This window comes from Cheilinus undulatus, linkage group 23 (assembly GCF_018320785.1).
Source record: "Cheilinus undulatus linkage group 23, ASM1832078v1, whole genome shotgun sequence".
NCBI lineage: Eukaryota > Metazoa > Chordata > Actinopteri > Labriformes > Labridae > Cheilinus > Cheilinus undulatus.
In genome coordinates this window covers 22,088,457-22,112,797 of record NC_054887.1, presented here as the reverse complement: position 1 = coordinate 22,112,797, position 24,341 = coordinate 22,088,457, and the positions used below count along the sequence as shown (strand labels likewise).

At 42.0% G+C, this 24,341-nt stretch overlaps 1 protein-coding gene across 3 annotated transcripts in view; it reads left to right on the top strand.

The window, feature by feature from the left end:
- The window catches only part of uhrf1bp1l (UHRF1 binding protein 1-like), a 54,263-nt gene that overhangs the window by 23,314 nt on the left and 6,608 nt on the right, over window positions 1-24,341 (top strand). For 2 of the 3 annotated variants that reach the window (XR_005991557.1, XM_041780623.1), the window contains exons 5-19: window positions 2,664-2,853; window positions 2,927-3,067; window positions 3,632-3,799; window positions 4,437-4,617; window positions 4,772-4,855; window positions 7,367-7,528; window positions 7,986-8,101; window positions 8,207-8,348; window positions 8,767-8,960; window positions 12,039-12,788; window positions 12,938-13,632; window positions 16,365-16,513; window positions 19,030-19,187; window positions 19,306-19,456; window positions 22,242-22,283. Coding sequence is in view for 2 of the 3 variants with exons in the window: in XM_041780623.1 (XP_041636557.1) it covers window positions 2,664-2,853; window positions 2,927-3,067; window positions 3,632-3,799; window positions 4,437-4,617; window positions 4,772-4,855; window positions 7,367-7,528; window positions 7,986-8,101; window positions 8,207-8,348; window positions 8,767-8,960; window positions 12,039-12,788; window positions 12,938-13,632; window positions 16,365-16,513; window positions 19,030-19,187; window positions 19,306-19,456; window positions 22,242-22,283 (3,323 nt within the window). In the remaining variant the exon portion in view is untranslated. The remainder of the gene's footprint in view (window positions 1-2,663; window positions 2,854-2,926; window positions 3,068-3,631; window positions 3,800-4,436; window positions 4,618-4,771; window positions 4,856-7,366; window positions 7,529-7,985; window positions 8,102-8,206; window positions 8,349-8,766; window positions 8,961-12,038; window positions 12,789-12,937; window positions 13,633-16,364; window positions 16,514-19,029; window positions 19,188-19,305; window positions 19,457-22,241; window positions 22,284-24,341) is intronic. The other variant, XM_041780624.1, reaches the window with a different exon arrangement.

The following is a 24,341-nucleotide window of genomic DNA, read 5'->3' as shown; positions in this document are numbered from 1 at the left end:
GAGTGGACGCTTCTATCTCTGGGGCTGAGGTTGCCGAAGTGGTCAAAAAGCTCATCGGTTGCAAGGCCCCGGGGGTGGATGAGATCCGCCCTGAGTTCCTCAAGGCTCTGGATGTTGTAGGGCTATCTTGGCTGACACGCCTTTGCGACATCGCGTGGACATCAGGGACGGTGCCCCTAGACTGGTAGACTGGGGTGGTGGTTGCCCTCTTTAAGAAGGGGGACCAGAGGGTGTGTTCCAGGAATCACACTTCTCAGCCTCCCCTGGTAAGGTCTGTTCGGGGGGTCCTGGAGAGGAGTATCCGTCAGATAGTTGATCCTCAGATTCAGGAGGAGCAGGGTCCTGGAGGGTGCATGGGAGTTTGCCCAACCAGTCTACATGTGTTTTGTGGACCTAGAGAAGGCATTCGACCATGTCCCGCGAGGAATCATGTGGAGGGTGCTCTGGGAGTATGGGGTACCCCCCTGATAAGGGCTGTTCGGTCCCTGTATGACCGGTGTCAGAGCTTGGGCCACATTGCTGGAAGTAAGTCAGACTCGTTTCTGGTGTGTGTTGGACTCCGCCAGGGCTGCCCTTGATCACCGGTTCTGTTCATAACTTTCATGGACAGAATTTCTAGGCGCAGCCAGGGTGTTGAGGGCATCCGGTTTGGTGGCCGCAGGATTAGGTCTCTGCTTTTTTGCGGATGATTGGGGTTCTGTTGGCTTCATCAGGCCGTGACCTTCAGCTCTCACTGGAACAGTTTGCAACCGAGTGTGGAGCGGCTGGGATGAGAGGAGCCAGATGAGGTGGCTCAGGCACCTGGTCCAGATGCCCCCTGGAAGCCTCCCTGGTGAGGTGTTCTGGGCAGGTCCCACTGGGAGGAGGCCTCGGGGAAGACATAGGACACGCTGGAGAGACTATGTTGCTCAGCTGGCCTGGGAACGCCTTGGGATCCCCCGGGAACAGCAGGACGAAGTGGCCGGGGAGAGGGAAGTTTGAGCTTCCCTGCTTAGGCTGCTGCCCCCACAACCCGATCTTTGATAAGCGGAGGAAGATGGATGGATGGATTTAGGAAAAAAAAACACAAAAATAAGGAAAGCAGGATTTTTTGTGAGCTATTCTAAAAAAAATGACACTTTAGTGATTGCATTATACAGTATGTAGAGCATTATATCACCGAAAAAAAGTTTCAAACTGGTATTTTGACACACATTTCAGGTTAAAGTAATTTCACACCTTCTGTGATTTAAAAAATGCTGTAGACTGTAATGTGATTTAATCTAAATTACAACTACAATGTGATGAAAAAATCCTTCAGTCCTGGTTGAGCTTGGAACAGTGCAAGTGTAGGCTAACTATGGACTGTTGGGGGGAGCAGATATTGGCCCTAGTGTGAGTGCAATACACCATTAGTAACTGCAAGATTTAAAAAACATTTTTTATTGAAAATGTAAAAAAGAAAACAAAAACTAATAGATTTTAAGAAGTCAGAACTAAATTATGTCCAAATTTGTTCTATTTTTAGTTACCTTCAAATTTGTAATATAAGTCACACCTGTACATAAGATTAAGGTTTCAACAGTATGCCTGTATAACGATTTTCATTGCATTCAGCAACATAAGCAACATCAGCCCTTTCATTGTGGCTGTGTAGCTCTTGACATAGCATCTTTTTTCACCTTTTACAGTAAGACAGTTGAGCTCTACGTTCATAGTTACAGTTGTGCATTACTGACAGGCAGCTCTCAGCTCCCACTGCCCACCTCTGTTGGCTGCTTATAGTCTTTTTGAGAAGTCCTTTAAATCAAGCCAGTTCTTTTACTTTACAGTAACAAAGCTTTCTTTAAATATAGGGTTATGAACTAATGAGGGAGAAAAGCTGTTAAAAAGTGGTGCCGCTAGACTAGTCTAAGCTACTTTGTATCTAAATGAGCATGTTCGAAATGAGTATCAAGCATGTTTCCAGTGGGGAGGCACTCTCTGCACAGTTATGACAATGTATGTGTCAGCTTTTTTCGTGGTGTATTGGTCGCACAAGTATGTAGGAGGCAGCAATCTCTTAGATGACAAAAAAGGTTTAGAAGTGGGACTTACACACTAAATTTTATGGAAAAGTCATTACTGAACAAGCCTTTGATTTTCATTTGCTCGACAGTAACTCAATCAAACTGCAGTTTAGTTTAAATGTATTTTTATTAGTAATGACAATGCAGTTTAACATAGGGCCTTTGATTCGATTTAGTTGCATCTAAATCCATTATTACATATTCCTTCACTTGCCAACATTATCTGTGACTCTTTCACAAGTCTGGTCAGTTACTGCTTTGCTGATTTGCTGCTTTTTCCCTGCATCTCTTTGATTAAAACTAAATGAAACAGCACACAAACTTTTCAGTATTTCCAGATAATTGCTTACATTATTAAACATTATTTTTTACCCTGTTTCCAAAGGGGAACATGCGTGAAAATTTATTTATATCACTGACTTTATTAACCACAGCCACTCTCTGGGTTCTGCCTCATATTTGAACTTGTAATCATATTCAAACAAATTTGCTGATATGCAAACCCCCGGCTCCACACAAACCACTGATAGCATATTGCTCTGGCTTGGTTGCTAACAATTTTAATGATCATGTTTACTCTCCCCCCACCCTTCTCCATCTGTCTGTCTCCCGCAGTGAATATGGATTTGCTGAGAAAGTGGTTGAGGGCATGTCACTGTCCATCAACTCCATTGTCATCAGAATCAGCGCCAAGGCCTTCAACGCCTCCTTCGAGCTGTCGCAGCTGCAGGTCTACAGCGTCAACACCAGCTGGAGCATCAGCGACCTGCGCTTCACCCGCATCCAGGACCCTCAGAGGGGAGAGGTAATCAGTCTTTGAATTTCAACACTTTGCAAGCAGTGGTTTTACATTTTTCTAACATGTCTTTTCGATCCAGATTCTGACATTCAAAGAGATCAGCTGGCAGATGATTCGAATCGAAGCTGACGCCATCCAGAGCGCCGAACACGAGATGCTGAGTGCCCCCATCCGCCTAATCACCAACCAGTCCAAGATCCGAGTCACTCTGAAGAGACGGGTCAGCATCTGAAAACGCACGAAATCTTCCTTTAAATAGAATCAGATGGAAACTTTACTGAATTTGGTGGAGCCAAAGCTGCATCCTCTTGTGTGCTGTGAACAATAATCCCTCTGTGTTGCCTTGCAGGCTGCAGGGGCAACAGCAGCAATTTATCAAATAACAAGTGTGCATTCAAGCAAGAAACACTACTCTTGTCTGTTTTGAATTGTATAGATTTAATATAATGTGGTATAAAATGCACAAAGGCTTCAGTATGAGAGTAATCAACCCCATTTGTTCCCTTTCTGCTTCTCTCCCCAAAAATGCTGGCCATGCAGTTATAACTCGCATTACAGAAAGGGATACACTGTTTGTAATTTACCTGATGAAGAGCATGTGATGTGTGCTTCAGTGTTCTTTTCAGAGTCAGGAAAAAAACGGTTAGCTCAACAGGAACAAACACAGACCTCACACAATAAGAGAATATCCCCGCAAGTGTCGTGTTACATTAATTGGAGCTCTCAGGCGGCCTCCACCTGCATAATACATGTTCATACCTAATGTTTCTAACGTCTGACACAGATTAAGGACTGCAACGTGGTGGCATCCAAGCTGATTCTGATCCTGGATGACCTGCTCTGGGTGCTGACCGACTCACAGCTCAAAGCCATGGTGCAGTACGCCAAGTCTCTGAGCGAGGCCATGGAGAAGTCGGCGCAGCAGAGGAAGAGCATGGCTACGGAAGATCAGGTGCACACATAACTGACTTTACCCAAATACTGAGGACAAATTTAGCAGTTTCTGATCCTCTTTTCCACTCTGGAGAATCCTTATAGCTCGTAATTTTACCGTCTCCTCTCTCTTTCCACTCTTTTATGACATTTTCCCCACTCCTTTTCCCATCCATGCCCTCACTTCAACCTCTGTGGATGCACAACGTCATGGTCTGATAGTTTGTCCTTGTGTCCATGGAATCATGTCTGCATCCTCTATTTCACTCCACTCGCAGCGTACGGTGTCTACCTACCTACACCATCTTCATCTTAGTCTGCTGCTGTCATCTTCATCTCAGTCTGCCCTATTTTACTGCTTAAATACACATACTTTAACAAAATGCTCAATCTTATCACCCACACAAATTCCCCTGAAAATTGTGCCAGTCAGTGTTTTTTGTTGCTTGTCATGATGCGCCATCTGCTGGATGATTTGAAAAATTGCATGATCCACCCTTTCATTGACCCTCAGTGCTCTTCTGACAGGCACAAAATTTGAAAGAAAATGCTAAAAATAGCCCCAAAGCATAGCAACAGAAACATTTCAAGGCTTAATACAGCAAAACTTAATCACTTATCATTCTCTCTGCTTTTTTTCTTGTTTTGGCCACCAGGTGTCATCAGCGCCCCCATCAGCCCAGCAGGTTCGCACCCAGCAGGCGTCCACAGCAGCTGACCAGAGTGCAACCATGGCCAAGCTGTTCAGCGCCTACGATGTGTGCGAGACATCTCACCACCTCCAAATCACACACCTCGACCTGCACATCTGTGATGACATCCACGCGAAGGACAAAGGTGGCCTACATGTGAACTTACATGTGCACTGCATTTATTATCATGCTTCATACATATGAAGCGCTTTTTTGAAACCCCGGCAACAAGCACCCCAGTACATCCATAAATTGCTTCAACTTGACAATTTCTTTCTGTCTTTCTTCCCACTGTGCAGTGATCAATAAGAGGATAACAGGGGGTGCTATGCAGCTTTCCTTTAGCTCCATCACTCTGGATTACTACCCTTTCCACAGAGCAGGTATGAGTTCTGAAGTGCTTCTAACACAGTCTGCTGTGAATGTCTGCAGCATATGTAGCATTTTTCTTAACCCTTTTCTTCCCTAAGCAACCCTATTTTTCTTCTTTTTTACAGCATTATGCATCGTTTTTGCTCAATAACTGTATATACGAAGCAATGTGTAGTTAGTTTGAGCTGATATGAATACTTAAGGGGCAGAAAAAGCTAGATTTATATACAGGGTATACATCCAGTTCTTTACTTAAAGCTCACAGCAATCCATCTACAAACATCTGCAACTTTTACTGCTGTTGCATCACATCAAACAGACTCAGAGCAGCAAGAGTGTCCTCTAATTATCTCTTCAATGCAGACATCCAGGATTTATAGATGTTTTTTCCATATGACAAAAAGTGCGCTCTTCAAACAGCATAATTGTGTTTTTGTTTGTTTTCTATCTATCTTTATTCTCTACCTTTTGCATATTTGCTCCATCTTTCACTTTCTCTACTTGTGCCAGCTAGCTTTTTTGCTTGGTTTTATGTTCTTTTTATTCTTATGGATTTGCTAATATATTATACCTAACTGCAGTCATTGTAAGAACATAAATTTCTTAGGTTTCCTTGCTTTTTCAACAAATTGCACCAAAGTACAGTTCTAAAGATTTTTATGATAAATAGTACAAGAACAAAAAGTGCAGGGAAACTAAAAGAAAGTTGGAGTCTAATGCCTTTTTTTCCCACCATACCCTTCTGAAAATTTTTGAGAAAATCTAAAGACAAGCACCCCCTGAATTCCTCCTGAACTGCATGTTTTCACATGCACCTCAGAGCTAGAGAATTCCCCTGTCAGAGGGGACCACAGGAGGGTCTGAGGAGGGAAGGCAAAGTATACTGCAGAAATAAAGTACAAAGCAACTTTTGCTTTGATGACCGTTCCTTTCTCGCTGTGTCAATGAGTGCGAACTCATTGCAGCTTCTTTGCCTGTATGACACTCCCACTCATCATAGCCCCTACCTCCTTGCTCCTGGACGGTTTTCTTGGTTATTTCCAGCTTTTCACACCAGCTAGCCCTGCTTCAATCAGAAAATGTGCAGGAAAAATTTGGTGAAGCTGAGGTGGGAAGTTTGCCTGTTCGCATTCACATCTACAACGAAATAGTTAGCCCACAGGTCTTTGTTTTCCCTTTTTAAGGGGTTTTCAGCCATTGTAAATGAGCAGCAAGAGCATAAAGAAAATATAAATTCTATCATTGTAGTCCCTGTATGTTTATCTGTGCGTGTCACTGGCTGCCCTGCGTCACATGTTGTGTTCAACAATTACAAGAAGCATGTGTTTCAGGGCTTTATCTTCAGTTTGCAGAGTGCTGTTTGACAGAGTCTGTGTGGATGAGTTGACACCAGGATGACAGATAACGATGTGAAAAGTAAATTACTGATTGTTGTCAGTCACCTGTGTGAGAGAGGAGAATGGCTGCTTTAAGCAGACCTCTGTGGTGCATGCAGCGATTCTTGCTGCTTTAATTTCACCGACAATCTGTGCAGGGATTTACTGATGGTAACTTTATTTGACACTGCAATGATACATTTACTTTGATTCATGAGTTCCAAGCATTTAGAGTATGCTCCGGTTGGTTTCACCTTGGCAGCAGTGGAATAGAGACGAAAGGCCTCTTGTCTGCAGCTTGACGCTCAATTCAGCAGTTCAGGTTGTCTGCAGGGTCTTAAAATTATTATAAGTTAACAGAATGAATTAAGCCAAAATTAAGGCTTTTTAAAAACTATTACATCTTAAATGCAACACTATGAGGTCTTAAATTTTGTTGCTTTTTTATATTAACAAGGTTGTGATTAGTTTTTCTGCTTTTGATTCATATTTGTTTTTAATCACATCTGATATTCTTTTGGAACTCCTCCAAATTATTAGAATTGTTTATTTATTTATTTATTATTTAAATTTATTTAGCCAGGCCTAGTAGTTTAAGGCATGCCCCATGTGCGCAGGTGGCTTGGGTTCTCGAATGTCTCTCTTGCCCCTTCTTCAGGCTCTATCCACCGTCCTCCTCTATTAATAAAGGCACAAAAAGCCCAAAATGAATGTAAACAAAAAAAACATATTTTCTGTGTTAACCCTGTCAGTTGTGCAGGCACAGACCTGTACCAAACATGATTTAAACTCTTATATGTGACTGTTTTGGTACTAGCATTAAATCACCAAATGGCTCATATTTAGTTGAAATTTACTCGCAAAATCGAAAATCTGCTTGCATTTGGCACTTTGCTTAAGTAAATTTTAGACCCTGGATCGAGTGTTTGCTTGTGGTGATGAGTTTCCTTATCCCAGACTCACGGGCACAAGTAAACAGGGCCAATTCAAAGAAATGGGTAAGACGTGCAAGGTAGTCAAACAAATACAAAATTAAAAAAGAAACTTAATGTACACGAGTATTGAACCGTGGAAGCCATACCAAATGGTTCAGTATTATTAGACGTAGACCTCATTTTGCTTGTTTTTGTTGTTTAACTTCTCCAGGTGACAGCTGTGTTCACTGGATGCACTACAGCGAGGCCACAAAGACCAGAGAGGGCTGGGCGCGGACTCTGCTCGACGAGTTCAAGTCCAACGTCGAAATGTTAAAGAGCGCGGTGCGAGACCAGCAAGGACCGCCACCTGCCCATAGTTCCCCACAACACAGTAAGCCCTCACTGAGCTTGATGTTTACTGTTGTCAGTTTTAACTCAGCATGTTCAGGGTTTGTATTTTTGCTGTATCACCTGGCACGCACACAGCACATCATCCCTGTGGGTTTTCTGTCCTCCAGTGTCCCTCAGGGATGATGATTTGTATGGGCCTCTAGGAAGTCAGGAGAGATCAGGAGGAGGAGGAGTAGGGCTTAGAGAGGCAGAGGGAGAACTCCTAGAGTGGAGCGCTCACACACAGCCTCCAGCCCAGTGCTGCTGGTGCTTAGAGCCAGGTACCACGGTGTGTGTGCGCACGGCTATGTGCGGTGATACACACCTTTTTGAAGGCAGAGAGGCTCTTTATAAGAGAACTGAGTTGTTGCTCTGTCTATCCCCTTTCCTTTTCATTCTGTTTCATTTTTGTTCCTCTTTTTCTACGTCCTTCTCTTCCTTCCTTTCTCTCTCTTCAGGTAAAATCAACACCTCCTCCAGTTCTTCCTTCAGTCCTCCTCCACCTCAAACCCCAAAGACACAGCTCATGTCCAGCTCTGTGGTCCTCAGGATGGCCGACTTCAGCATCTACCAGGTCACTGTGACTGACTCCTCTTTACAAAACTTCAGATGTGTCCTCACAGAGACTTCAAAAACCTTCACTGGAGGGTCTCATAAAGTATCTACATCTTTTTCGCAGGTTTCAACAGCTGACCAGCGCCGCTCCAGCCCCAAAGCCATGATCTCCTGCAATAAAAAGTCTCTGTACCTTCCCCCAGAGATGCCCGCCATTCATGTGGAGTTCACAGAGTACTATTTCCCTGATGGAAAAGACTACCCTAGTAAGACTTCTACCACATAGCCTGAAACCTTTATAAAAGTAGCAGCTCATTTGAAAAACATCAATCCTTCTAATTAGGCTTTGAGTTGTGCAAGTGGCTGATTTTCTACAGCAGGCACATTGTTTTGGCAGCAACTTACTACACCTCTCCTCCTTTTTGGATGTATCCAGTGGAGTAATTCAGCTGTAGGGAACTCACTGACTGCTGTGTGGCTGAGAGGGCATTGATTTTCTGATTCTCTACATGAGGAATCTTAGCAGTTTCTCACCACTGGGAAACATTGTTTAAACCATTAAAGCAATTCTTTTTGGAAAGAAAAGTGGTAATAAAAGAACTATGCCTTTCTTAGACCTTTTGTATGTACTGTAAGCATAAAGAATAAGCCTCATCTCTTCCCTTCTTTGTTTTGTTCCCCAAGTCCCATGTCCTAACCTGTACGCCCAGCTGAACGCCCTGCAGCTTGTCCTGGATCCTCGCAGCTTGGTGTGGATCAACCTCTTCGCCCTCGACCTCCGGCAGAGTCTGGAGCAGTTCATGGAGATCTACAAGCTGAGCGACTCGCAGAAATCAGACGAGCATGTGGACATCAAAGTTGACGGCCTCATGCTCAAGGTAAAGTTTAATACTCGATATCTGCCAAGATTTCAAATCAAGTTTAATTGATATATCACTTTGTCTTTTCTTCTGTTTTTAATCATACAAAGAGAAACCGGTTTTAGGCCAAGCTAATGCTAACTCACCTTGTTAACATAGGGTTCATGGACACAATCACAAGGTTAACAATGTCCCAGTCTAACTCAGTGTTACCCACACATTGACTTAAAGGGATACTTCAATATTTTGGCAAATTCGCCCATTGTCATAATCCCTGTAGTCTTAGTAATAGCTTTGTTTCCTTTAGTTGTTGATGCAAGCTGTTTTTAGATCTGGGGGACTGATATACCAGCTGCTCGGCTGACGCTATGGAGACAGACGGTATTTTTTGCTTCCCCTCATCAAACTCATCAAATACACAATCCAACAACTCCAAAACGCTCTCATGGACAAGTTGTGACCTGCACATTCACCACGCTATGAAATAATAACGTATAATTATGTAACATTACAACACATGAAGCAGATACTCAGAACTACTTTCCGAGTAAACCACTGGGCGGAGTGACACAGTGCACACCTCAGGCAGTGCCGTAGTTACTTGATTTCACCTGGAGTATCATTGGCTGGACGTAGCAGAAAGTTTGGAAAAGTTTGAAAAAGTTTGCACGGTGATGTGCATCATTTTACATAATCATGGTTTATACATGTATTGCAAAATGTTGGCGTAACAAGCCGAAGAGTGATACATAATTTGTTTATACTATAGAATAGTTATACTATAGAATGTCATATGCATCATGATAAATAACTTACTTGACAGACAACTGCCCATTTGCTCCGGCTGGCCTGGGTCGTTTCTTCCAGTTGAGTTTTGGTAGATGGAAAAAGGTTTCAATCACTGCAGGATTGGATAGGGCTGCAAAATCCTCCATGGTTGGAGGATTGGACACGTTGTTCTTGCACTGTCCTCTTCACCAGAGGCAGATAGGTCAAGCCTTTCAATTGATGGTAGCACCAGATGCCAATCAGAACAGCACAGACACTATTTCATTAGGCATAGGTTGGCAAGCCCCACATTTACACCACCAATCCATGCCGGCTCTCTCTTCAGCTCCTGGCTGTTGAGCAGCCTCAGCCTCTCTTCCTGCTCTCTCTCCTTCCAAAACCTGCAACTCCTCTTCTATGTGTTCTGGCTCAAATAAATACGGGTGTGGGTCTTGGTTGGTTAAAAAAAAGGTCGTCCTCGTTGTCCATCATAAAGTCCGCCATAATCAGACCGGCTTCTGTTCAAGTTTTGTTGACGAAAGTACCTGCACTAAACATGCGCTTTTGAAATCACTCCGCCTAGCAGCCATGTCTGGAGTGTAGTTCCGGCTTGGCATATGCCTCTAAAATGACTGTCTCGTAATGTTACATGATTATTTCATAGCGTGGTGAATGTGCAGGTCACAACTTGTCCATGAGAGCGTTTTGGAGTTGTTGGATTGTGTATTTGATGAGTTTGATGAGGGGAAGCAAAAAATACCATCTGTCTCCATAGCGTTAGCTGAGCAGCTGGTATATCAGTCCCTCAGATCTAAAAACAGCTTGCACCGACAACTAAAGGAAATGAACCTATTACTAAGACTACAGGGATTATGGCAATGGGCGAACTTGCCAAAACGTTGAAGTATCTCTTAAAGACATTAGAGAAAATTTCTAGACAATTTTTACCTTTTCTGCATATAAGAATGTACTCTTAGATGGGTAAACTTTTGGTCAGTCTCCTTTTGTTCTTCATCCCTCCTTAAATTCATGGATTATGGCACAACATCTCATGAACCTTGAACCCTAAATGTGAAGCTCTAGTTGTTATATTGATTTGTGTGGTTGATTGTCATACTGCACTAAGTTTTACTGTGTTTAATGTCACCATTTCCTGCAATAATGAAATCCTGGATGAAACTTTTTACAGTTGGATTCGTGGTTTTTGGGCAGCTTAATAAAAGGAAAGAAAGAAGAAGCACTTTTTTTTCCTTTCTGCAATAAAAACTTGAAGTACAGGAAAAATAAAAGCCCTTTTTATACTTTATAGACTCTTGAACAGTTTCTTTTCGGATACACATTTACAACCCGACTCACCAGTTGAGAATCATTGCTTTAATCTTCTCTTACCCTTTACCTCAGTCTGCACTATTCATCAGGGCCCCAAGTGGTGTGAGTTTATTTATATTTTCTCATGTTCACTCATTTTTGGGGCCCTGAACATGCTCAAAAATGCATAAAAATTGGCATACACCTAGGGGGTCTAAAAATTGAGAGGTTGATAAAGGTTTCAGAAGTGGCCCTCAGGAATTGCCTTAATAGTGCCATATTTTCTGCTTTCATGCAACACTTTAAAAAAGCAGTTTGACCTTGATTTATGAAATTTGGAGATTTCATGCTTGATAAAAGTCTGGTCCAGACTACATTAATACTTGAAATTTTTAACAAATATAGGGCACCACTTTTGGTGACAGGAAGTCCCTGCTCCTGAATTTTACCTTACAGTTCCTAGTTGGTTGGCCAAATCGTGCTTTAATTTGCCATGGTAGTTCCCAAGCCATGGACCATACACATATATCAAGGTCAAAAGTATACCTGAAAAGGCCCAGTGAAGCATGGTGTATATTTTTGCATATTTCATGCAAAAATATACACCATATTTGAATTCACTTGTTTTAGATACCACTGCTACAAGTATAGCATGGCAGAAAAATTCACAATATATTTTCAGTTATGCACTGATCTGTAAGCTTTTCCAAACACCCAATGGAGAAAACACTTCTTGGGGTCTTGTAGAATTGGTTTCATTACATCATTTTTCCCAGCAGAGTACTCTCCAACTCTGCACTTTACTCTTTCAGTACTGTCCACAGCACAGCTAAGTGGACCAACAAAACTCGTTTGACAGCTTTTAAGGACATTTACATTGAAATATTGTTGCCAAATTTCTCTATAAATGCAAAAAGTTTAATCTTCCAGCTCTGAGAGACCCTATAAAAGGGGACTATGTTTGAATGTGTAGATTGTGTTCTCTGATATTTATGCTAATTTTTGGTTTCTGCTTTCCAGCTGGTAATACCTACTGATCGGGATGCCTCCTGTCCCGCTGATCTGCCTCGCTCCATCTCAGTGCAGACCTCTGAAATGGTGGCCACAAACACCCGACAACCTGCAAACTGCACCCGCTCCCACCTTGAAGCCCTGCTGCAGGCATTTGAGGAGGAACCCTTCTTCTCCACGTCTTACACATCATTTCCTCGTTCCACGTCTTCCTTACCCCTGCTGCATCCCGTCTTCCAGCGCCATGCACACGAACAAGACACCAAGCTCCATGACATCTACCGTGGACTGGTGGTTCCGACGATGGGCGCAGACGCCCTCAAGATGCCTGCAGCTGCTGACTTTTGGGCGCTGCACTTTTCCCAGTTCTGGGTGGACTACGAAGGCACCCGTGGTGGAAAAGGGCGGCCGCAGCCCTTTGTGGACTCGTTCCCTCTCACCGTGTGGGCGTGTCAGCCTGCAAAGATTGTTCATCATCAAGAGAAGCTCAGAGGTGCCGCTGGATCAGGTCTGCCCAGGAGCACGTCTGGGGAAGCTATCGCTCGTCTGCAGAGGAAACGATTGCTAAAGGAGTATTACAGCACTGATGGTGCTCCAACATCAACTCATAGCAATGATGCAACACCACCTGCTAGCAATGGACTCCATAAACCTCACTCATTGGACAGTCTCCCTTCCTCCTCCTCTTCTCTGTCATCATCAAATAAAAATGCTGATGTGCAAGTTTTGGTGCATGTGCAGAAGCATTTAAGTGCTCAGGTAAGTTTGCTAATCCCTGTACAATGTGAAGAAACAGAAAGATTTGATGAGAGGAACTTGTTGTTGCATAATGGTGTTTCTTGGAAGCCAGAGCTGCTTGTCCTACAAATTTGCATGTCCATACATCAGTGTAATGTTTTTGTGTCCAGGTGAGCCACCGGCAGTACGTGTTCCTGATGCAACTCCAGCGCAGCATCAAGGCCCTGCAGCAGACCCTGCAGCAGGATCTGGAGGAGATGAGCTCCAAGAAGGACCGTAAAGATCCCTCGCAGCGTCCTGCAGACCACCAGCCGTTCACCGCCTGCCTCGGCCTGCTTCTGAAAAGCGCAGAGGTGTCCTTGCTCCTGAAACCTGTCTCTCAGCCCGAGGGTTCAGGGTCTCCTCTGGGGTCTGAACTCTCACCATCAGAGAGCCGAGGTACCCTGGAGCCTGGGAGCGACACTGGAGAGGGAGCGGAGAAGAGTGAGAGGGGGAGCGAAGGAGCTGGGTCTGGGTCTGATGGAGGGGCAGCAAAAGGAGCTTGTAACACTGTAGACCAGCTGCTGTGTGGAGATGGCTCAGACGGGCCCGCTCCACTCGTTCCCTCCTCCGCCCCAGCTGCACGTCCTGACTTAAATCACAAAGCCTCACTGGAGGAGAGGACTACAGCTAAGAACTCTGGGAAATGGAGTTCAGAGGATGGGGGTGAGGTGGTTGTTGATGGGTTGACTGGAGGTGAGGAAGGTGGGGTTGGATTAGACTCTAAAACCCAGACAGGAGACTCCCTGTTGGACCCTCTGAGCAGCAAAGAGTGGAACGACAAAGACACGAGTGCAGCCTCCAAGATGCCTCAGTCAATATCCAGGTATTTAATCAACACTCAAAAAGGCTGTTAATTTTTACTACACTTTCATGAATACTGTAAAAGCTGCTGTGAGATTTTTGCTCGTCTTTACTTAATACTGATGACTCTTCAGAACCTACCAAAACAGACTAAGACAAAGTGCAAGAACAGCCTCGAAGACAGCTGGCTGGGAAATTTGGATATAGGCTAAGAAACAAGGATATGAACTAGCAATAAAATGAACAAGAAGCAAGCTTCTGTGTTAAATGAAAACTGAAACAGAATTAAATGATTTGCAAATCTCATTCACCTATATTGTAGTCATAATAGGACATCAACGATGTATCAGATGTTGAAACTGAGACATTTTACTATTTCATAAAAAATACCAGCTCATTTTGAATGTGATGGTAGCAACACATCTCAAAAAAAGTAGGGACAGGGCAACAAAAGGCTGGAAAAGTAAGCAGAACTAATGAAAAACAGCTGGAGGAGAATTTTGCAACTAATTAGGCTCATTGTCAACAGGTCAGTAACATGACTTGGTATAAATGGAGCATTTTAGAGAGGCAGAGTCTCTCAAAAGTACAGATGCACATAAGTTCCTCAATCTGTGAAAATTGCATCTAAAATAGTGGAACAATTTCAAAGAAATGTTCCTCAATGTAAAGTGCAAAAACTTTGAATGTCCCACCATCTACAGAACATAATATCATCAAAACATTCAGAGGGTCTGTAGAAATTTCTGTGTGCAAGGGACAAGGCCAAAGGTCAGTATTAGATGCTGGTGATCTCTGGGCCCTTAAGCAGTATTGCACTATAAACAGGCATGATTCTGTTCTGAAAATCACTACATGGGCTCAGAAATACTTCCAGAAATCAACATAGTTGGCCCTGCTATCCACAAATGCAAGTTAAAGCTGGATCATGCAAAGAAGAAGCCATATGTGAACAGGATTCAGAAATGCTGCCGTGTTCTCTGGGCCAAGGCTCATTTAAAATGGACTTAGGCAAAATGGAAAACTGTCCTGTGGTCGGATTAACCCAAATTTGAAATTCTGATGATATGGGGTTGCATTAGTATCTATGACGTGGGGAGCTTACACATTTAGAAAGGCACTATCAATGCTGAAAAGTATAGAGAGGTTTAAGAGCAACATATGCTCCCATCCAGAAACACTGATGAAGAAAGATGAAGAAAATAGATAACATTGGGCCCAATGTTCATCATAAATTTTCATCATAAAACGAAAAATTCGGCAGACCAAGGACTGTAGAGCAGTTAGAATCCTACATAAGACAAGAATGGGACAACATTCATCTCCCAAAACGCCAGCAAAACTTCCCACATGTTAACAGACTGTTATTAAAAGAAGAGGGGATGATACAATATGGTAAACATGGCCCTCTCCCAACTTTTTTGACATGTGTTGCTGCCATCAAATTTGAAATGAGATAAGATTTTTCATGAAATGGTAATATGTCTCAATTTCAGCATCAGATATGTTGTTTTTGTTGTATTGTGTATAAAATATAGGTTTATGAGATTTGGAAATCATTGCATCCTGTTAACATTTTACTCGCCATCCCAACTTTTTCGGAATGGGGGTTGTATTGCTGTAGCAGCTCCAACAGTAATATACTTTCCTGCACTTACTATTTAATTGAAACCTTAGTACAGAAAAAGATAAAAATCTGTAGCTGACAAAAGGCCACCTGTGAAGAGTTGATGCTGTTTTTCCTGCTGTGCTTCACTCTGGATGATGAATCTAATTAACACGTCTTTGGTCTGACTGATTCTGTCTCCTGAACACAAGAGCTGTGCGTCACTCCCTCATGAGTTTGTGTTACTATCAGTGTTCATTCATCTCAAACAACACGTGTTTGTCTGACATTATGAATGTTTGTCTCCTTGAGTTGCCACTTCTTTTCTTTGTTCTCATCTTCTTTCGCTTCATTTTTTCATCGTTTGTTTCTTTTTCCACCTCCTAACCTGTGCTTAACCTGTGTGAGGTGTGTATGTTTTCTCTCTACCAAGGAAAGGAAGTTTGTCTGTGGTTTCTGACCTCCTCAGCTCCTCAAACTCCAGCAGATCCACCTCCCTTTATTCCATGTCAAACATGTAAGGCACTGGATCTGTGTCTCGCTGTATTAATGAGTGTTTGTGCGTGGCTGGGTCTTTTTATTCTCAGTGGAATTGTGTGACTGTGAATCCCCTGTGGGCATGTTTGTGCATGTGTGCATGCTTCCCTCGTCTTTGTCCGTGTCTAATTTATATTAATGTTTGTTTGGAGTCCACTTGTTGGTCGGTCTTACAGATGAAAAGCTCCTTATTTGTGGCAGTTCTTTTTTTCCTTTAGAGCCTTGTGTTCTCCGTCTTTTTTGGGATGTTTTGATCATGTCAGCTGTGATTTTCGTCAGATCATTTCTGGATCTTGGGAGTTTAGCACACTTGGATTTTACATGACCTTAAAAAACATCACACAAAGGAACAACGCCATATTTAATTCATGACTTTGCGAGTAAGCACTGTCGGCTCTCTGAGAGCTCAGCAGCATTGGCATATGAATAAATCTTCTGTCACATCAGAGAATACAGAATAAAACCTTTTTCTCATCTTTTTCAATGTAACTGTTAGTTAACATCACAGATCATCAAACTGCATGCACAGTGAGAAGCTTTTAAAAGATTACCCTTGTGTGGGATTGATCTCTCCTTCACTCGACTGTACGTGTTAACTGTTTGTGTTGTAGTGGTCGTTTGATGCGGGATCGCTCCCAGTCCAGCTTCTCTGTGTCCTACAAGAACATGAAGAAGAGCCCATCCCTGCAGTCGCTTGACAACATTTCTATAGACAGCTACCTGATGGAGGATGGGGACACTTACAGCCTGCTTGAGAGAGGTGAAGTAAACTTCAGTGGGTGTCTCACATAAATAAAGAGGGATGAGTTTAGTTCATTCTTTTACTAAGGCAAATATGGGGATATGGTACTTAAACAATCCAGCTGAGGTGGTTCAGTTTACTGCCAGACTGTTTACAGTAGGGGGTAGCTAACATTACAGTATAACACCAAACAACGCCCAATACTCTTTCCATGATTACATTAACATCCTGATACAAGGACTATTTGATGATTGGTGTTTTCCAAAACAATGATATGATGATGACATAAGTTTCTTGATTAACTGAGGAATTCAAATGGTCCCTAAACAATGTAAAGCAAGTTAGTGTCTGTTTTACCCAGCGTTAGCTTCATCCTTCACCATTTTTCAACCACTGTCCAATAAGGTTGTCCGAATTTTCAATACTTTAATCCTTTTTCAATACCATGTGCTATAAAGGTCACATATTTTACCCTTTTAAGACAAGTTTACGTTGGTCTCAGAGGTCCTCAAAACATGCCTGTGAAGTTTGTTGCTGAAAAACCATCCAGTATTGGATTTTTGTATGTCTTAAAAACCCTCTGTTTCAGCCTTGCTCAAAATGAGCTGTTTCTGTGGCTTTAAATGTTAATGAGCTGTCTGTCTCCACCCCTAGCTCTGCCCCTCTCAGGAAATGGATGGGGCACTCCTGATGGTGGCTCTCCTGTTCCCCCTCGCCAGCTGAGAGGGGGAACAGGAGAGGAGGGTGGAACTTCCTTCCAAGCGAGGAGGGCCACAGGTGCTAACTCCCCACATGGCATCATGAGGGGGAAATCTGAGAACGGCTTGTTTTAGCACACATTTTCTGAAAGGTGGAGGAAGGGGTGGGGGGGGGGGTCTGATTCTCGGGGGGATTGTGGACAGGCCAGGGGCACATTTTTGTTAGAAAAGCCTGAAAAAGTTTATTTTGCCTAATATGTGACCTTAAATACCAGTGTTTCTCATCTGGTGGGTCTAGACCCAAATTGGGTCATGAAGCTGTTTGTAGTGGGCCGTGAAGATGTGTCTGGAATAAAACTGTGGCATGAAGTTCATTATGTATGGAGCAGATAGACCCAGCAGATTCACCCCTTTTAGTTGGTATTTAGTGGATGTACCTTTGGCTGCAGTCACAGCACTGAGTCACGCGTGCACATCTGGACACTGCACTTTTACTCAGTTTTTCTTTGCAAGACTTCTCAAGCTCTGTCAGGTTGCACTGGCATCAGCTGTGAACAGCCTTTTTCAAGTTCAGCCACAAATTCTCTATTGGATTGATGTCTGGGCTTTGACTTGGCCACTCCAGAACATTCACCTTGTTGTCTTAAAACCATTTCGCTGCATGCTTCAGGTCATTGTCTTCCTGGAAAATACATTTTCTCCAAAGCTGCAGCTGTCTTCCAGACTGAATAAGATCATCTTTTGGGATTTTCCTATATTTTACCACATTCATTTTACCCTCTACCTTTACAAGCCTTCCATGGCAGGCTGCTGAGAAGCATCCCCCCCAGCATGATGCTGCCACCACAATGCTTCACATTGGGGATGGTCTGTTTTTGGTTATGTGCAGTGTTTGTTGTCCACCAAACTCCCACATGCCCTTTCGCAAATTCTGATCGAGATTTAATAAGTACTCTTCAACACTGGATTTCTCTTTGCCACTCTCTCATAAAGCTTTGGCTGGTGAAGAACCCGGGCAACAGTTGTTGTAAGCAGAGTCCCTCCCATCTCAGCTGCTGAAGCTTCTGACTCCTTCAGAGTAGTCATAGGTGTCTTGGTGACCTCTCTCACTAATCTCCTTCTTGCGTGGTCACTCAGTTTGCCTGATCTATTTCTTGATGATGGATTTAACTCAACTCCAGGGGATATTTAATGCCTTGGAATTTTTTGTATCCATCTCCTGACTTATACTTTTCAATAACCTTTTCTCTAAATGTTCTTTTGTCTTCGTGGTGTGATGGTAGCCATGAATACTGATTAATCAGTGACTGGACCTTCCAGACAACTAGAAGCTCTTTCAGAAATGAATCACTTGTTCACTAAGACTGCTGTAAACATTCCCTTCAACTTGATCCAAATCACAAAATGAAAAAGGCTTTCTATTAAAGGAAAGCATCAAATTTTTCTGTTTTTGGAGCACTGGTTTAGTGCACTAAGCACAGCGGTGACAGACCCTGTCCCACTGGTAGCTTGGGCAACTCCCAGCCCAGAAGCTCTTATTTTCCCTCTATTTCTCCCCATAGTTTCTCCTACAAATGGTGCTGTCTAAACGTACAAAGATGTTCTCTCCTCATATAGGGGTATACATGAGAGAAAATTCCTTTTCAGTCTTTCAAAGTCAATGAAAATATAATTACTGCACATGTAGTGGCAGTTAACTGAATTGACCAGAAGGTGGCAGCATTATTCTTAAGTAGAAGGGATGTGCAACCATATGAATGGAGCCTCCTTGTCCTGCCTAGATAAGCCTCAAGTAAGTACTCAAGTAACCTTTGTATTTCTTTATGTTTGACACAGATGACGTGTCCATCTCAGGCTTCAAGGATGCCATCAGCGAGCAAAGTGCCACAGAGAGCGCCACTGAAGCCGTGATTGGTCCTGAGCAGGAGGGAGGCGTGTCCCCTGACACTGTCAGTGCTACATCCCAGAGCATCGATGATCCCACCAAGGATATAGTAAGACAGCAGAAACATAAGAATGCTGTAAACGAAAAATCAGAAGAAAACAGACAAGAAATTTAAAATGATTAAAGTTGATCTTTCCAGCTGCAACTTTCCTGATATTCTCCTCTAGGTGTCAGTGCTGGTGTTGAAGGTGCGGTCAGTATGTGTGGCCATGGAGGCGGAGGGAGAGAGCACGGCTGTGGCTCTGGAGGTGGGACAGGTGACACCGAGCCAGCTGGGAAATGTCAGCCTCAGGCAGTATCTCAGCAACCGCAGCCTGGGTGAGAACCAGTGCCAAAACATATTTGATTTCATTTTTTATATGATTTATTAATGGATTCATGTTTTTTTTCTGTGTATTTAACATCACATGTACGATGCATATTATTTAACAACATTTTATGTACACATTGATATAAATATATAACTGCAGTTAAACAAAAATCGACTTTATTCACTTACAGAAAGGAGAACAGAAAAAAAGCCAACAAAAACAGCAAAGTAAAATTGGTTAGAAAATATCTAAATTTTTTTCATAAACTCTAAATCATCTATGTCACTGAACAAGCCGTTTCTATTTTGAATTGTGAGTTGGTTGATTACATAAAACAAATTCACCAAAATAGACATTCGTAGGCTGCCATTTTCTTTGGTTTTAACTGAAGCTTTAAGATAAAAGTGAAGTAGAATTTGTTTTTATTTAGAGCTCACAAGTTAAGCAGCGACAGCACAGAACAGCTAGGGAATATTACTGGATGAGTTATTTTTGATGATCTTTGGCATTCGGCCTTATTTGATGGTAGAGAGAGGGAAATGTGTGGAAGAGGAGATAGGAAGGACATGTGATACAGGGTCGCCAAACAGACCTGAACCATCAGGATGCTACGTAACCAGCTTCTGCTGTGCTCGTGTTTGTCTGGGTGATATTTTCAAACAATACTGTTGAATAAAGAGACTCTGGAATGTCAAGATATTCCAACACTAATAGGAGCAGGAAAGTTATGTGCCATTCATTATGTAACCAATTAGCTGTGATCATAATGCTTCACAAAATACCAGACTAGTCACTCAGTCAGGGGTTCAGAAGTACTCTGATCAGACTGAGGCTGTCAGATTAGAGCAAATCTTGACATGAAAACTCCAGCAAAAGTTTTATCTGCAGAACTTTGATCCCAGCAGAGATGTTGATTCACACAGCGGGAAAGTGTTATCAGCATTTAAAAGGGTAAGACAATAAAAATTGTAAAGTGAAATTGATCATTTTAATGTGCTGTGCACAGTAACCACTGTTAAGGCACCACTGTGACAGAGTAGAAAAAGTAGAAAAATTTTTTTTTGAAATTTTATTGGAAATTCGGGAGTTGAATTTCTTGACACTTCATTTTTTCTGAAATTTTAGGGAATTTGTATGAATGTGAGAATGTTAATTTTCTGTGGAATGTTAGAGTTATTTATTGGTAAATTATTGGGATATGGATTAGAGATTGTGAGTGGAATTTGCTTTGAAATTTTGAGGTACCTTCAGATAATGATGGAAATTTTCCTAAATTTCCATGGAATTGGGGGGGAATTTTAAAGGAAATTTGGGGTTGGAATTTTCTTTGTAATTTTCCTGAAATTTCATGAAAATTTGGGGGAATTTGTGTGATTGTGTGGGGTAATTTGATAGGAGAAGCTTCATAATTTTCTACAGGATTTTGGAGGAGTTTTTTTAATTTAGATTTTTGGGTAATTTTATATGCAATTGTGAGTGACATTTGCTTTGAAGTTCTGAGGTACTTGTAGGAAATTATTTGTAAATGTTAGGAATTTATTAGCAATTTAGTGTATTAGTTTCCTTTATAATTTTCCTGAATTTTCATGGAAATTTTAGGGAATTTGAATGTTTGAGAGAATTTGGGAAATTTTCCATAATTTTCCATGGAATTTTGGAGATTTTTTTTTTTGTAAATTTTGGGGAATTTGATTAAAGCATTTGAGTGGAATTAACTTTGAAATTTTGGGGAATTTGATCAAAAATTTTCAGAAAGTTTTTTTGTGAAAATTTATTTAAATTTTTAGTTTATTTCAGAAAGTTTCATTAAAATATTTGTGGAATATTAATGAACTTTTTTTTTTGATGAATTTTTTTTTTTAAAGTTCAAAGAATTTTAGCAGAATGCTTTAAGTAGAGTCTTGGAAGTTTAGGGGGAAAGATTTTTATGTTTTGGAAATGTCTGCTAATTTAAAAAGAACATTTTCTAGGACCTCTTGAACTTTTAGTGGAAACTTAGTTTGTACTTGTCAGACTGAAGGCCACCTACCAACTGGTCGATGTACAATCGATAAAAATAAATATTTTTTTGTGTTGTACAGACAGATACGCCTATTGTCCTCATATGCAGACATCATATTTTGATGAAAGCTACTTCCTGTTCAAAGATGAGGTTAAGGTTTTATACTTACAAGGTCCCACTTATCCCAAAAAATGTAGTCCAGACATAAGCCCGGGTCTCAGGAGGTTAAATCAGTTGACAGGACATTACTTGTGTAGATTTGGTGCCCCCTGTACACAAAATATATTGTATAATGTCCTATGAAGAGCACTGGTCAGCCTACCTTGGTAACTTTTAAAACTTCAGCCAGGATGAAGGTGCAAATTTGTCATTGAAAATCTGACAAAACAATGCTGGTTTATATGATTCTAGATGGAAAAAACTCATAAAGTTTACATCCATCCTTGGTGATCTGTGACCCCGTTTACACCTTGCATCTAAATCTAGCAGCTGGCAACCCTTAAACGGTCAATCTGGGATCTTTATTCTGGAGCTTTACATTAAAGTAAAATTAATGTTTTTGGTTTTTTAACATTTAGTGGGACATAAGAAAAAACTAAGTGAATACGTTGGGCTCTGGGGCTCTAACACAGATATAAATAAAAACGTAATAAACATAAATCTACAATGAAAATAAGAATAATTCATCGTTACATTTCTGGAATTTTAAGTGCAAAACTCACGTTCACTCACTAACACACAACACCAACCCCCTCCTCCTTTTATTTACCCTACGTAACTCCCCCCACAGGTATGGTGTGTTCAGTACCAATACCTGCTCAAAGCAGCCAAGGTAACTGCTGAATGTTCATCCACCATCTGTGACCTAACATGCATGCCTGCCTCAGCGTGTCTCTTTACAACTCTGTATGTCCTCATATACAAACTGCCGGTGTTTTCTACCAGCGTGTTTCTCATTTTCAGGGTGGGTTTTTGCTCTGAAGCATGCTCTGCAGATGCTCGTAGACATCCAGCGAGTGATGGCATGGTGTGACTGCTTGTTTTTCAGCTGCAGAGAGAGTGTGTGTGTGTGTGTGTGTGTGGGGGGGGGGGGGTCTCTTTTTCTCCAGCGTGTGTGAGAGGTTAAATTTGACAGTAATGGAGTGAGTGCTCCCATTATTTGCAACATTAGGCCCACAACTTTAAGGCTGTGTGTGAGCCAGATTCAAATTAACTGCAGCTATTTGTGCAGGCTGGTGTTAACCCTTGAACCGCTCTTCTTCTACTCTGGCTAATTTGCTTTCTCTCTCTCTCTCTCACCCCCCGTCCCTCCACTGCAGCAGACTTTGCAGTTTCACTCCAATGATTCAGGCAATGAGAGAAACGCCAGCTTCACCCCTCGCTACCTCTCCTCCTATCTCACAAGAGCAATACTCCTCCTCCTCTTCCTCTCTTTTCTTCCTCCACCTTTTTCCTCCTCCATCTTCCTACTAATCCTGTGTCATTTAACCCTCCTCCTTCACCTTCATCTCCCTCCTTCTTTAGGCCATCTCCCCCTCTCCCCTCCCTGTCTTATCACAGGCACTCAGTCCTTTGCTGCTGGCTGCCTCCCTCTCTCCCGCTCTCCCTTTCTCTCTCCCCTCGTCTTTTCTCTTCTGCCTCAGCCCTAGCCGTCCAGGATTGACAGAGGATATGTCGTTTCATCTAAGAAAAGCTGTCAGAGTAGTGTGTTTATGTGTGTGTTCGAGGATGTTTCTGCTGCCTTTTTGTGGTATTAACCCTCTCTCTTCACTCATCTTCATATTCAAAGGGGATATCTCTCACTTCTCACTACCATCTCAAACTAATTTTTACCCTTAAGCAGTCATCGTCATGCCTCTCAACTCACATCTTTTATGTCTGTTATGTGCTTGCCAGTTACATTTTTGAAAAGTTTGTCTCACTACTTAACCTCGGCTTAACTGTTTTTTTGCTCATCTCTTTTCCTTCTCACATTTTCGCTTCAACAAAAATAAATTCTTCCTTTCTGTGTTATAAAGAGTCAAATCGAGGTCGTCCAAGAATGAAAACCTCAATTCTAGGACACATTAAAATCTCCCGTCTTCAGCATCTCCAAGCTTCTTTTTGTCTCGTTCCTAAAAAGAGAGGGGGGGAATTCAATAGTTAAAACTCCTCTTTGAATTCTCGGTGCTTAGGTGGGAGTTTCCTCCGCACCCTCTAATCCCCAGTCCTTGAAATAATTAAACATCACTGCAGTGAAGAGCCCATGGGATCACACAAAATCTCGACTCTCCTTCAGCCCACCTTTTTCTTCATTCCTTCCCGCTTCTCTTTTCTTCCCCTGCTTTGTTTCTGTCTCTCTTTCTAATATTCTTCTTTCTCTGACTTTCCTTCATCCAATTACAGTGTTCACCTTTATTTAAACCTGACCTTAACATGCACCCTTTTTTCCTAACAAATTTACATAAAATCTACATCTATGACAGGAACTAGGAAGACTCAGTGCAGTGAAACAAAGGTAAAAACATCTTTAGGTACCGTGAAATCTTATATATAGAGGAGAAATTTGGAATAATTCCCATTTGGATCGCTCCAAGTGTGCTTGGCCACGCAAATATGATGCAATATGGAGCTGTAGAGGACTATTGGCCTCCACCCACTCCTCCCTGCTGAGAGATCATGATGGTCACTGTGAGATCAGGCGGAGGAGGAGGAGGAGGTAGATGAAATGAATTAGATTGGCAGGTTAGGTGGATCCATTTATGTTAATTCTCTTAATTCCAAATAAGTCATAAATGTATAAAAAAAAATGAGCGGCAGAAACTTAAATCTTTGCAAAAATATTTCTTATTACTTGACCAAAATATTGCATTACTGCTAATATAAGCACATTTACAGAGCATTGAGAAAG